This window comes from Dreissena polymorpha, chromosome 7 (assembly GCF_020536995.1).
Source record: "Dreissena polymorpha isolate Duluth1 chromosome 7, UMN_Dpol_1.0, whole genome shotgun sequence".
Classification (NCBI taxonomy): Eukaryota; Metazoa; Mollusca; class Bivalvia; order Myida; family Dreissenidae; genus Dreissena; species Dreissena polymorpha.
The window spans coordinates 103,325,858-103,337,123 of record NC_068361.1 but is presented as its reverse complement, the minus strand read 5'-3'; the positions used below and the strand labels follow the sequence as shown (position 1 = coordinate 103,337,123).

General features: G+C 35.4%; 3 protein-coding genes across 4 annotated transcripts; 1 reads left to right on the top strand and 2 right to left on the bottom strand.

Annotated features, from left to right (window-relative positions):
- Positions 1–323: 323 nt before the first annotated feature.
- On the top strand, positions 324–896 carry LOC127839997 (uncharacterized). The gene has a single exon (XM_052368386.1). It carries the CDS (start codon positions 324–326, stop codon positions 894–896), a length of 573 nt encoding a protein of 190 aa, XP_052224346.1.
- Positions 897–1,070: 174 nt separating this feature from the next.
- Positions 1,071–3,363, bottom strand: LOC127838731 (uncharacterized). Its single transcript, XM_052366709.1, has 4 exons — positions 3,353–3,363; positions 2,101–2,230; positions 1,690–1,963; positions 1,071–1,543 (listed from the first exon to the last, which is right to left on the bottom strand). Exons 3-4 carry the CDS (start codon positions 1,783–1,785, stop codon positions 1,235–1,237), a joined length of 405 nt encoding a protein of 134 aa, XP_052222669.1. The 5' UTR covers positions 1,786–1,963; positions 2,101–2,230; positions 3,353–3,363; the 3' UTR covers positions 1,071–1,234.
- Positions 3,279–5,194, bottom strand: LOC127838727 (zinc finger protein 862-like). 2 transcript variants are annotated; one of them, XM_052366703.1, is made up of 3 exons: positions 4,482–5,194; positions 3,760–4,220; positions 3,279–3,471 (listed from the first exon to the last, which is right to left on the bottom strand). In XM_052366703.1, exons 1-3 carry the CDS (start codon positions 5,110–5,112, stop codon positions 3,310–3,312), a joined length of 1,254 nt encoding a protein of 417 aa, XP_052222663.1. In that variant the 5' UTR covers positions 5,113–5,194; the 3' UTR covers positions 3,279–3,309. The 2 variants fall into 2 exon arrangements, with proteins under 2 accessions (XP_052222663.1, XP_052222664.1); XM_052366704.1 differs by having other exon boundaries at positions 3,816–4,220.
- Between the last annotated feature and the right edge of the window lie 6,072 nt (positions 5,195–11,266).

The window sequence follows — 11,266 nt, the reverse complement described above, 5'->3', positions numbered from 1 at the left end:
TCAAACTTTTTGCAGAGTCATACACTCTTTGTACTGTGCGATTGATTCAATTAATCAACTTAAAGATTTTGTGTGTGTGATCAATGTAAAGTGGCAAACGATAAAATTGAGCGATTAATTTAAGTTATACTTAAGTTTTCCAACTGCTTTTAACTAGCTAGTACGATGGCATTTTTCTTCTTCTATGCATGTTCTTGTATTAATTATGATGGTATTTACTAAACCAATCAAATTTGTCATGAAACATAGTTTAATATAACATTTGTTTTTCATTTCGAATGTAGCTTCAGAATGACCACCTCCCTCTGACTGAATTTGGCAATATGATTCAAGATTACAAACAAGCAATTGAGCGTATTAAAGATGCCGCTGAGCAAGAATTCTCTGAAAAATCAAAACGAACTCTGGAAGAAGGTCTGAACAAAATAAAGGAAGCATTGAAGGACGTTGAACAAGTGATACAACAAGCTAATAGTGAAATAACAGCTAAGATGACTGACGCCACTAGCCAAATTGAACAGAAAAAGGGGGAGAGTGTTCAGATACTATATGACAGGGCAGAATATTGTAAACAAAAAATCGGAGCTGAGACGGAGACATTGACAAAAAGCAGTGTTAAACTTATAAAAGACGAAACTAAAGATAGCGTAGAGCGCATTCAACGTAAGATGACTGAAGCCACTAGCCAAATTGAAGAGAAAAAGGGGGAGAGTGTTCAGACACTATATGGCAGGGCAGAATATTGTAAACAACAAATCAGAGATGTGACGGAGGCATTGACAAACAGCAGTGTTCAACTTATAAAAGACCTAACGAATGATAGCATAGAGTGCATCCAACAAACAGTTAATGACAAGGCAAAAGACGACTACAAAGACAATGCAGAACGTGAGTAAACAGTATCTTTGAGCGGATTCGTATGTAGGTATTTAGCCGCACTTAAGAATAGCAAGAGGCCATGAACAGGGGCAGGTGAACGTCTTTCATGAAAAAAGTTTGTTGATATACTTTGTATATTGTAAAGTAACTCAAATGTGCTGTTTCCAATTAAGTTCAACTTACATTCAAACATCATTGCAGGCTTCGCGAAATCGGAAAAAAACTGCCGGTCATCCGGACAGGCATTTCAGAAAATGTGCCGGTCCGGAGAAAATTTAGCCGGACCGAAAAAAAACAACAACACAACTATGTACATTAAGAAAAACCCTTTATTTTAGCTCAACAAGCCTTTATTCTAATAAGACAGCAGTTTTTCAGTGTTTGTCATCTCGTCTTGAAAGTCTTCGCAATCTTCTTCGATTTCCATATCTTCTTCATCATTGTCACACAGTTTGTCAATCTCCTTTTCGAAGTTAGTGATTTGTACCACACTGGGCACAGGCACTTCAGCATCTTCCTCTGAGTCGGAGTGAGTGGAGTCTGATTCCAGGCATATCACTGCACTTGAAGAAGTTGATGGGGCAGAAATGTCTGTGGTTTCTGGGTCATGCTTACGCTTGCGACTGCGTGTGTAAGATGTCCGTCTTCCACCAGAAGGCTCAGCCTGAAAAGTTAAATTTCCAATGCCCAATCAATATTATAACAAATAGTATAAACAATACTTTGCCAAAACATGGTGGAGGTACTGCACATAGTGGCTGGTTGCATGTTTTAATATTGTAAATGAGCTTGACTTCAAGTTAAGCTTACCAGCCATGAATCTATAGCAGATTCTGGATTGAAGGCATCTATGCTGGGTGACAACAGCTTGACGGTCATCAGGTCCAGTAGAACAGTTTCCCCCATCTTTTGCCTCCTGCAAGTTTTGAGGAGTTTCAGCTGTGAGAATGCGGTCTCGCAACGCACACTAGTGGATGGGAGCGTCAACAGCAGGTCAATCACTAGGGTGATATTTGGCAGATCATCTGCCACTGCTCCTGTCAGTACCTGGTCCCATCCCAGGTCTGATAAGTCGTTGCCATGCCTGAAAACATTATCATTACATAGGTATTCAACCGAATGTACCCGGAAGTATATTATTTCTGTGTTGTTTTTCTTCAAATAATTTAAAGAGTTCAATTGAAACGGTTTCCTAACTAAAACAAACAACACAAAACTTACTTTTTTGGCACCAGTTTCTTCAAAAGTTTCCACTCGTTTATTGCTGCCACTGGTGTGAACTCTGCCACCGCACGCTTCAGCGTTTTCTCAAAATGGGAACACACCAGTTGAACGTCCTCATCACCATATTCTGAAATAAAGGTAACACATGCTAAAACTTTAACCATTTTATGTGATGAAATATACGCAACCATAAACTTTTTATCTATAAGAGACAAATTGTAACTAATGATGTAATTATTAGTATTATAATTATTATATGTTGTTTCTGTTTATTGAAATAAGCAACACAACCATTGCAGCTTGCTCTTTGGTGATTTATGAAAAAAATTATGTACTCTTAAATTTTTATACATCATTCAATGTTCCATTATTATGAGTGAAGTCAAGTCAAGTGAGGCAAAATGCAACACCATACGTTTTAGTATATAATATTACGTTTTATATAAATTATTAATATATTGGCCAAGTATGAATGTTTACATTCTAAATTTACTTAGCAAACAACTTTACTTGTTGCAGATAGGTTAATGAAATCTCCTGTTATATTAATGAACAACAAATATTTATCAGAGTTCGATCACTAGAAATACAGCACGTTTGAGAACTGATTTTTAACAGAAAGCTTTATACTATAGCCAGACAAGAGTTTTGCACTTAACTCTTAACTGTAACTGCTTTCACACAGGCTGAAACGTTGGCTTATAATTATACTAGCTGTAACAACAACAAACAAACCAAAATAAAACAAACAATGAAACCCTGTAAAGACTATGCTAGCATGCAAACATTGCATTGAAAACATCAACTGAAGAAACTAAACTTCTATATCAATTGAACTTGGGCAATAACTGGGGATCAACTGAATATTAAACCTGTCAATTTGCCTAATGGCCAACTTCTCAAGTGCAGAATCTTAGTAGCATTCTGAATGTTTTTCGACTCTGTTGCGAATCTTGTCTTTATGGCCTCGACCAGACTATCAATGATGCCATCTGCATAGCTCATGCTTGACGCATTACCTCTAAGCGCTATCCCTTCATGTGTTCGTTTTTGTAGAAGCTCGATGGCAGCTTCAGGTAGCCTTTCAAGCCAGCAGTCAATTTATTATTTTAATATGCAACCTACTTCTAGTAGTCATAATGATACAGATCATACTATTACTAACACTGCGATTGGTTAATATTATTGATAAGTTTATGTTTCTTTTTATTTCATGGCAAATTTTAATATTGAACGGTGACTACAGTACCTTCCTTTCTTTTCTTGTAGAATTTCCATTGTGCTTTCAATCCAGCACAGGCTATCACAGAGCGTCACATCAGATCTTTGGAGCTTGAGGGAAAGCCTCATCGCTGGGTCCAGTGCATCCTGAAGATTATATATATACATAATTATACACATTTGAAATGAATGTATGCACTTAAATTCTTTTTGCTTTCATGTTATATGTTAATCTTTATACCATACTAGTATATTAATTTAAATAGGTTTGTTACAACATGAGTGTTTGTATGTTAAATAAACAATTTATTGGTGATGAACAACCTTGCAGGTATAAAATAATGATGAAATATGTATTACATTCATGATTCTTTAATCATGTTATTGAATCTTTAAAATTACAAAAATGAAATATGATCACATTGAATTTCATACCAGTAGAAAGATACAGAACGCTAACAGATTTATATCTGTCATCAGCTTGTATAGACCTTCTGCTTTAGGATTTCCATGACTGGCAGTCGCAAGGTGGATTTCTAATGCCTGAAAAGTCTTGAGAAGCGCTGTAACTGATCTGAAGAGGTGAGGTAGCCACCTGGTTCCTGTAACTTTAGGTGGAAGCACTCCCTTGCCGATAGTGGAGATAGCTGTGAGAAGGCCAGTTTTTTGTTTGTGACTTTTCTTGTAGAAATAATGTACGCCAATGAGAAATGTCATAAGCTTTTCATACTGCTTGTTTTTCTTAATGGCATCTCTGAAGGCTAATTCCAGTCTATGCGATAAGCAATGAACATTGACTAGTTCAGAATTTATTCTTTGTTTCATCAAAGTTGATAATCCTGTACGAGAACCCGTCATGTTGGAAGCACCATCAGTACCCATGCCCACAAGTTTGTCTGAAATGTATACAGTTGGTTGATTATTGAATATTAGTTTCTTTCTGATAAAACCATTGCCATGGCAGGAGCAGAAATCATGACATTTACTTAAGCAAACATTGATTCAGTGATTCAAAGCTTATATTTACAGTTTCTTTCAATTATTTATTTGTTCAGATGCTGATGGTTTTAATTATTCACAAATTTATTTTTAAATAAATATTAAAAGAAACACAAATTTAGTTTTATCTTTTAGTGCTGGTGTTAATTTTAAATTACCTTTGTCAATATTTGTTTGTTTGAGCACATCAATTACGTGGTCATACAGGTCTGCAGATGTTGTTGATTTCGGGGAACTTGTATTCAGAAACCTCTCGGTTACATTGCCAGTTTTGGAATACCGTAAATACAATGTTTCTTGCTCAGATCCCGAGATGTCTGTAGTTCCGTCCATCAGAAAAGACAGAAAAGGAACAGCTTTACATTGTTTTTCTGTGTGAGAGAGTTCAACCTTAGCAATGTGATGGATAAAATTCACTGCTGCATGATCGTTTATATATGTTGATCCAATTTCAATTTGTTTAGCAATATCTAATTCACATAACCACTTATAATCGGAAATTGGTCTGTTGTTCTTTGCTATGGCATGAACGTTTCTAAACAGGTAACACAGTTTGTTACGCTCTGCCGCCTGCAACATTTTCAAGGCATTTCCAGCTTCGGTAGTTTTCAATTCTGAAGGCGTCAATGGCGTTGTTTTTGACATGCGTAGAGCTTTCTCATGGGGTGTTGACTTTTCATGATCAACGATTGCCGAATGCCGAAAATTACAGCTGCCTTCTACGAAAGTATTCCCTTTCACAGACACTGACCTGAATTGTGAATTTGCCCTACAGCAAGTGCAAAACATTGTTTTCGTTTCTTCGTCGTATTCAAGCCAGTCTCTTTCATTTTTCCATTTTGATTGGAAAGATCTTTCCACCCTTCGAGACTCGTACTCTTTCGCTTTTCTTTTTTCTTATCGTCGGTTAGCTTACCTTTCTTACCTGGCTTTGCGCCATCATAAAAGCGTAAAAACGACATTTTGGATGTTTACATCCAGCGAAATATGTAACAGTTACAGGGCATCTAATTGGTCAAACTATATTTAACTGACCAATGATATCCATTTACGCATTTTAACAACGTAGACTAAAGATTGTAGAAGTATCGAAAATAAAATTGCGGTTTACTGACACTAACTTGTACAATGTAAAATGATAACATTTTTGGAGACCTATGACGAGTGCATGTTATAAAGATAATACTAGAACATTGTTTATATTTAATAAACAACCTTTTTAAAGAAATGCTTCATACAGAAATTCATACTTCAATGTCCTTATCTACTCGAAAAATATATCAAAGCTATCAAGATTTTTGTTAGAACGCAGTTGCCGATTTTGCGACTTAGTTTGAAGTAGGTGTTGTGTAACCAGTTGGATTTGCTAATTGTACGTAACAAACTTATTGCAAACATCAAAACAATGAGCGATTTCATTTTCATGATGTAGACTGTAGTAAAAGGTTTGCCCTTCGAATTTTCAACTTTGAAAAAATATGATATGTTTGCATTCATTTCACATTTATTTTGCCGGTCACAAGGACCGACATTCTGGTTAAACCTGCCGGACCAAATGAAAAATTGCCGGTCAGGACCGACGGACCGGCAATTTCGCGAAGCCTGTCATTGCAGCAAAGATCTCTCAATTTGAATAAAAATTGGTCAGAATAATGATATTGACATTTTCTGATTTCGAATATTGGTAAGGTGTGTTCAAAAAGTAAGTTACCAGGTGAAATATTAGAAAAACCTTATTACTACTCTTAAAACCACATTTATGACATAAAGTTGATTAAACTTTGAGTCAAAATGTTTATAATGACTGCATATCTGTGTCTTGTGTATTCAAAAAGTCGATTAATTCTTAGAAAATCCTTGTTGCCACTCTAGGAGAGAATGGTCGGCGGTTTATTGTTTTTGGTCTGTCATTGCATGTGTTTGCTGTTATTGTATTATTGTTTCTGTCCCAAAAATGTTACCTTGGTCATAACTTTTGCAATATTGATGATGGCAACTTGATATTTGGCATGCATATGTATCATATGGAGCTGCACATTTTGAGTGGTGAAAGGTCAAGGTCATTCTTCAGGGTCAAAGGTCAAATATACGGCTTCAAGGCGGCACAGTAGGGGGCATTGTACTTCACAAACACAGCTCTTGTTTTTTAAAACATGGTTAAAAAACACAAATATTTATTTTGTATAATTGTTTTTTGAAAGACTGTCCAACCATCGCACACACAAATCTCCCCCAACATTTTTATATTTTTTTTTCCATGTTTTTGCATTTTTGTTACAATGTATTACTATTTATTTCGGGTTGGGGGCCTTTGTTTAAATAACAATAAAATTAACTTGACTTGACTAGCTTCTTTAAAAGTTTATTGCTGATCAATCAGACGGCCCCAGCTTTTGGGGATATTACACCATCTATGGGAATAAGACGAAACTTTCTGTAACATAACTTTGCTAGTCCTCTATTTATTACCTTAATTCACTTGACCAAACGTATATATTTTACATGGCTTTTACATTTTAATTATCAATATACGAAGGGAATAATAAGATCTGAAAATGTGTTATCGTTTTGATGGCATTTGGGAGATTTACGTGCAAAAATGTTAAAACTGAAAATAGGGAATTGTAGTATTCATCAATGCCTTATGGGCGCATAAATCAGCGGGCATGGTTCCTACATATCGCGGCGGTTTGAGATTTATCAATGAAATATCATACCCACTCTTCACAAGTGTCAAATTACCGTACTGGATAAAAGTTTGCAAACGCATTTGAAGCAAAAATATTTTAGTAAACAAGAAAATATCAATTGGGATCCAAATTTACAAAATCATATATAATCAAACATAAGTATGTTTATCCTGCTAACTCTATGCTTGCTTAACTAAATGCTTACAACAGAAGCTACTATATACAAGCTAACCGTGCCATTACTATGCAAGTCTACTTAAGTCTACGTTAGAACGCAAGCATGCTAACACCACAAGATAATGTAAGCATGATTTTAAACTTTAACAGTTAACGTTATATTTCTTACACTAATGCTACAATCTCACGGACAAAATAAGTATGCCAACAAAGCAACTGCTAATTAAGGGTAAACGTAAGCAATAATTTCATATACAATAACATTTAAACCAAATTGTAAGTATATTGTATTCAAGTTAAAAAGTAAATAACAAAGGCAGTTTACAAACCCACAACCAGTAATAATAACACACAGGCTAAATATTTTCAACGCACAAACGATATTGTGAATACGTTTTCGTGCTCAACAGTCTCATCTCAGCGTATAAATACGGTCTTAAGTGTTAACATGCGTTTGAACGGTCTTAAGAAACTGTTATAAATGTATAGAGGATATTTGTTGAATTTGGTGAAATACCGAATCCAAGAAATTTTCTTTTTCTTTTTATTTCTCCTGTGAGCTTGAAGGCATTTGGTTTGTAAAACCTCTAGAGGCCACATTTCTAGTCTGATCTTCATGAAACTGGGTCAGAAGATTTGTCCCAATGAAACCTCGATCAAGTTCAAAACTGGGTCAAAAACTATGTCACTAGGTCAAAGAAACCTTGTAAACACTGTAGAAGTCACATTTCATGCAAAATCTTCATGTAACTTTGTAAAAATGTTTGTCTTTATAATATGTTGGTTGAGTTAAAAAGTGGTTCCGGTCCGTTGAAAAATATGGCGGTCAGTGGGCGGGGCAGTTATCCTAATTTGGCTATAAAGAAACCTTGTGAACACTCTAGAAGTCCCAATTTTGCCAATCATCATGAAACTTAGTAAAAACATAAGTTTTATTGATATCTCGGACGAGTTGGAAAATGGAACAGATCGGTGAAAAAACATGGCCACCAGGGGGGCCGGCAGTTTTTTTAATATGTATATAGTGAAAACATGTGAACACTCTAGAAGTAACATTTTTGGTCTAATGTTCATGAAATTTGGTCAGGACATTTGTTTCCCGTTTCCTTGATAGGTGACTTAAGTTCGAAAACTGTTCCGGTCCGTTGATAAACATGGCTGCCAGGGGGGCGGGGCGGTTTTCCTTATATTTATTTAGAAAAAAGGCTTGTGAACAGTCAAGAAGTCACATTTTTTTGCCCAATCATCAACAAACTTGATAAAAACATTGGTTTCATTGATATCTCGGACGAGTTAAAAAAATGTCCAGATCGGTGAAAAAATATGGCCGCCAGTGGGCGGGGCAGTTTTCTCTATATGTGTATAGTGAAAACATGTAAACACTCTTGAAGTTGAATTTTTGGCCCAATTTTCATAAAATTTCGTTAGAACATTTGTTTCTTAGATACGAGAGTTAAGTTCGAAAATGGTTCCGGTCCGTTAAAAAACATGGATGCAAGGGGTGTGGCGCATTTTCCTTATATTAATATTGTAAAAAATGCTCGGGAATACTCCAGAAGTCACATTTTTTTACCTAATCATCATGCAACTTGGTAAAAACATTGGCTTTATTTGTCAATTCACATGACCGCCAGGGGATGGGGCAGTTTTTCTTATATGACTATAGAGAAACCTTGTGAACACTCTAGAAGTCACATTGTTTGCCTAATCATCGCAAAACTTAGTCAAGACATTGGTTTTATTGATATCTCGGAAAAGTTTGAAACTGGTTCGGATCGGTGAAAACACACACAGTTTTTAGCTCACCCGATTGTTCAGGTGAGGTTTTAGGATCGTCTTTGTCCGTCGTCCGTCCGTCCGTCTACATTTGTCAAATATATGTGGGACATAGTGTTTCTCAAACACAGCTTGTTCACCTGATACTTTAGTATTTTAAGAGAAATATTTTCTTGTTGCAAATCAAAGTAATAATCGTATCTGACTTATCTGGCTAAAACACGTGATCACTTGGTCATATTTTTGACAAAGATTGAATGAATGAGTTAACTAGGGCCATTCTGGTCCTTTTGTTTATTATCAGTGTTTGGTTGATGGGTTCATTAGAAAATGATGGTCCACGATTATTCTAATATCAAGTTTCTTAATTTTGAAGTAAATGCTAAAACATGCTGTTATCATGTACACCTCACTATTATTCTTACATCTATGGAAATACTAGTTTTTTCTGAAGCGGGTTATATTCTTATTGAACAATTTAAAATCATCAGAACGCAATAATGAATTTATTTTGGCAGATAAGCAATACTTAAGTAGCATAAATAAGTAATCTAAATTAAATTATGTACAACAAACAAAATTATCTGTAAGAAATTCACTATATTCCTGCCTGTTTTACATTTATAGAACGATGTTTTGATAGTTTCCCCACAAAATATACACACGTATGAAATATATCAAGCAATGAAAAGGCAGAAAGAATATAAGGAGAGTTTTGTTCATATCCTCATATCTTATTGAAAAAACTAACTATTAGCGTCAAATTATTAAAAATGGGATCACTGCCTTGAAACACTCAATGCAAAGCCTTGAGTGTTTATTTCATTATTTTAAGCAAACATAGCGTCAATGTTTTAATGATAAAATTGTTAGAAAGATACTAATACAAAGCCAAAAAATACACACCTCTAGTAAGGCTCGAATAATCGTCAACAAAATATCCTTGTTGATTGAGATTTCTGCCATTCTTTAGTCATGTAGTCAAAAGTGCGCATGCATCCTTCAATTTTAAAGGTCAAATATATGGGGGGGGGACATAGTTTTTACAAATATATCTTGTTTCTTATTGTGATAATTAGAATCCGTAGCAATATCAGCGGTTTTGATAATATTGTGGATTTTATATTCATCGCCATCATCGTCGTCGTTATCTTCATTTTCATCTTTTTCTTCTTCATTTTTCCCTCTTGATCTTATTTTTTCTGTTTCTATTGGTATAATTATTATTATTATTTAATCTACAATTAAAAAAGTGGTATTCACTAGATTGTGCCATATGTGGATCAAAGGTTTATTTATTATTTCAGACTTTCGTGAAAGGTTAATACAGTTCTATACGTCTAAGAAGAATACTGTGTCTGTTTCACCACTGAGGGAAGGTCGTGATAAACCCATCTGTGATGTCTTTGTGCAACCGAAATTGAGCCACGTCATAATTGAGAAAGATGGATCTCGAAAGAAAACGGAAAACTATGTTCATCAATATAAGGATTTATTTAACAAAGATGGAAAGCTCAATAACCGTGTATTTGTTCAAGGAGAACCCGGGATGGGTAAAACCACATTCCTTACTGAAGTGGCGCTTGACTGGTGTGATGCAGTGTCTGTGCACAATCCTGATCACAAGCCTATTTTTTGTGATGTCAATACATTGAAGGAGTTCCAGTTTCTCTTTCAAATATCACTAAGAGATGCAACGGATCAACGAGAGGTTATAGAGATGATCAAAACACAAATTGTCCACGAGATTTATACTGATGCTAAACGCGAAGAGACCGTTAAGCTTTTGCCACAAATCCTGGCACGAGAGACATGCTTAGTAACTATGGATGGGCTTAATGAATGGGTTGATCGTTTGAATAAATGCGTTATACCTTTACTAGCTCAATGTTATACGAAGTGCATATCTGTAATTACATCACGGCCATGGAAAATGGCGGATGAGCGAATCAAAGATTCCCAAATCAACACTTTAATAGAAATTGAAGGAGTAATTGAACCAGAGGAGCTCTCAAAGAAAATAATTAACAGTCTTCAGACATGTAATGAAAAGACACACACTGAATTCATGACGTACGTTAATGAACGTCAATTGAGTCATTTTTTCACGTCACCCTTGCGGCTTACTCTGTTAGTCAATGTGTGGATGAACTATAAAATTAGTGGTTCATTGTGTGAAATACATTGTATTCTCATAGACGTACTTTTTAAAAATGCAAACGCAAGAAAGGGATATTTTCAGAAAGGAGGTTCTTTTCAGTGTTTATCCAATACACGTTTCATTCAGCAGCAGATTGATA

Bases quoted from the DNA above. Each gene is read 5' to 3' on its own strand.
- LOC127838731 (XM_052366709.1), bottom strand. From the start codon at position 1,785: ATGGGGGAAACTGTTCTACTGGACCTGATGACCGTCAAGCTGTTGTCA. The intron at 1,544-1,689 runs GTAAGCTTAACT...TTAACTTTTCAG, and splicing joins CTGCTATAGATTCATGGCTG to GCTGAGCCTTCTGGTGGAAG.
- LOC127838727 (XM_052366703.1), bottom strand. From the start codon at position 5,112: ATGTTTTGCACTTGCTGTAGGGCAAATTCACAATTCAGGTCAGTGTCT. The intron at 4,221-4,481 runs GTAATTTAAAAT...TATACATTTCAG, and splicing joins ACAAACAAATATTGACAAAG to ACAAACTTGTGGGCATGGGT. The intron at 3,472-3,759 runs GTATGAAATTCA...TATAATCTTCAG, and splicing joins CGTTCTGTATCTTTCTACTG to GATGCACTGGACCCAGCGAT.
- LOC127839997 (XM_052368386.1), top strand. From the start codon at position 324: ATGATTCAAGATTACAAACAAGCAATTGAGCGTATTAAAGATGCCGCT.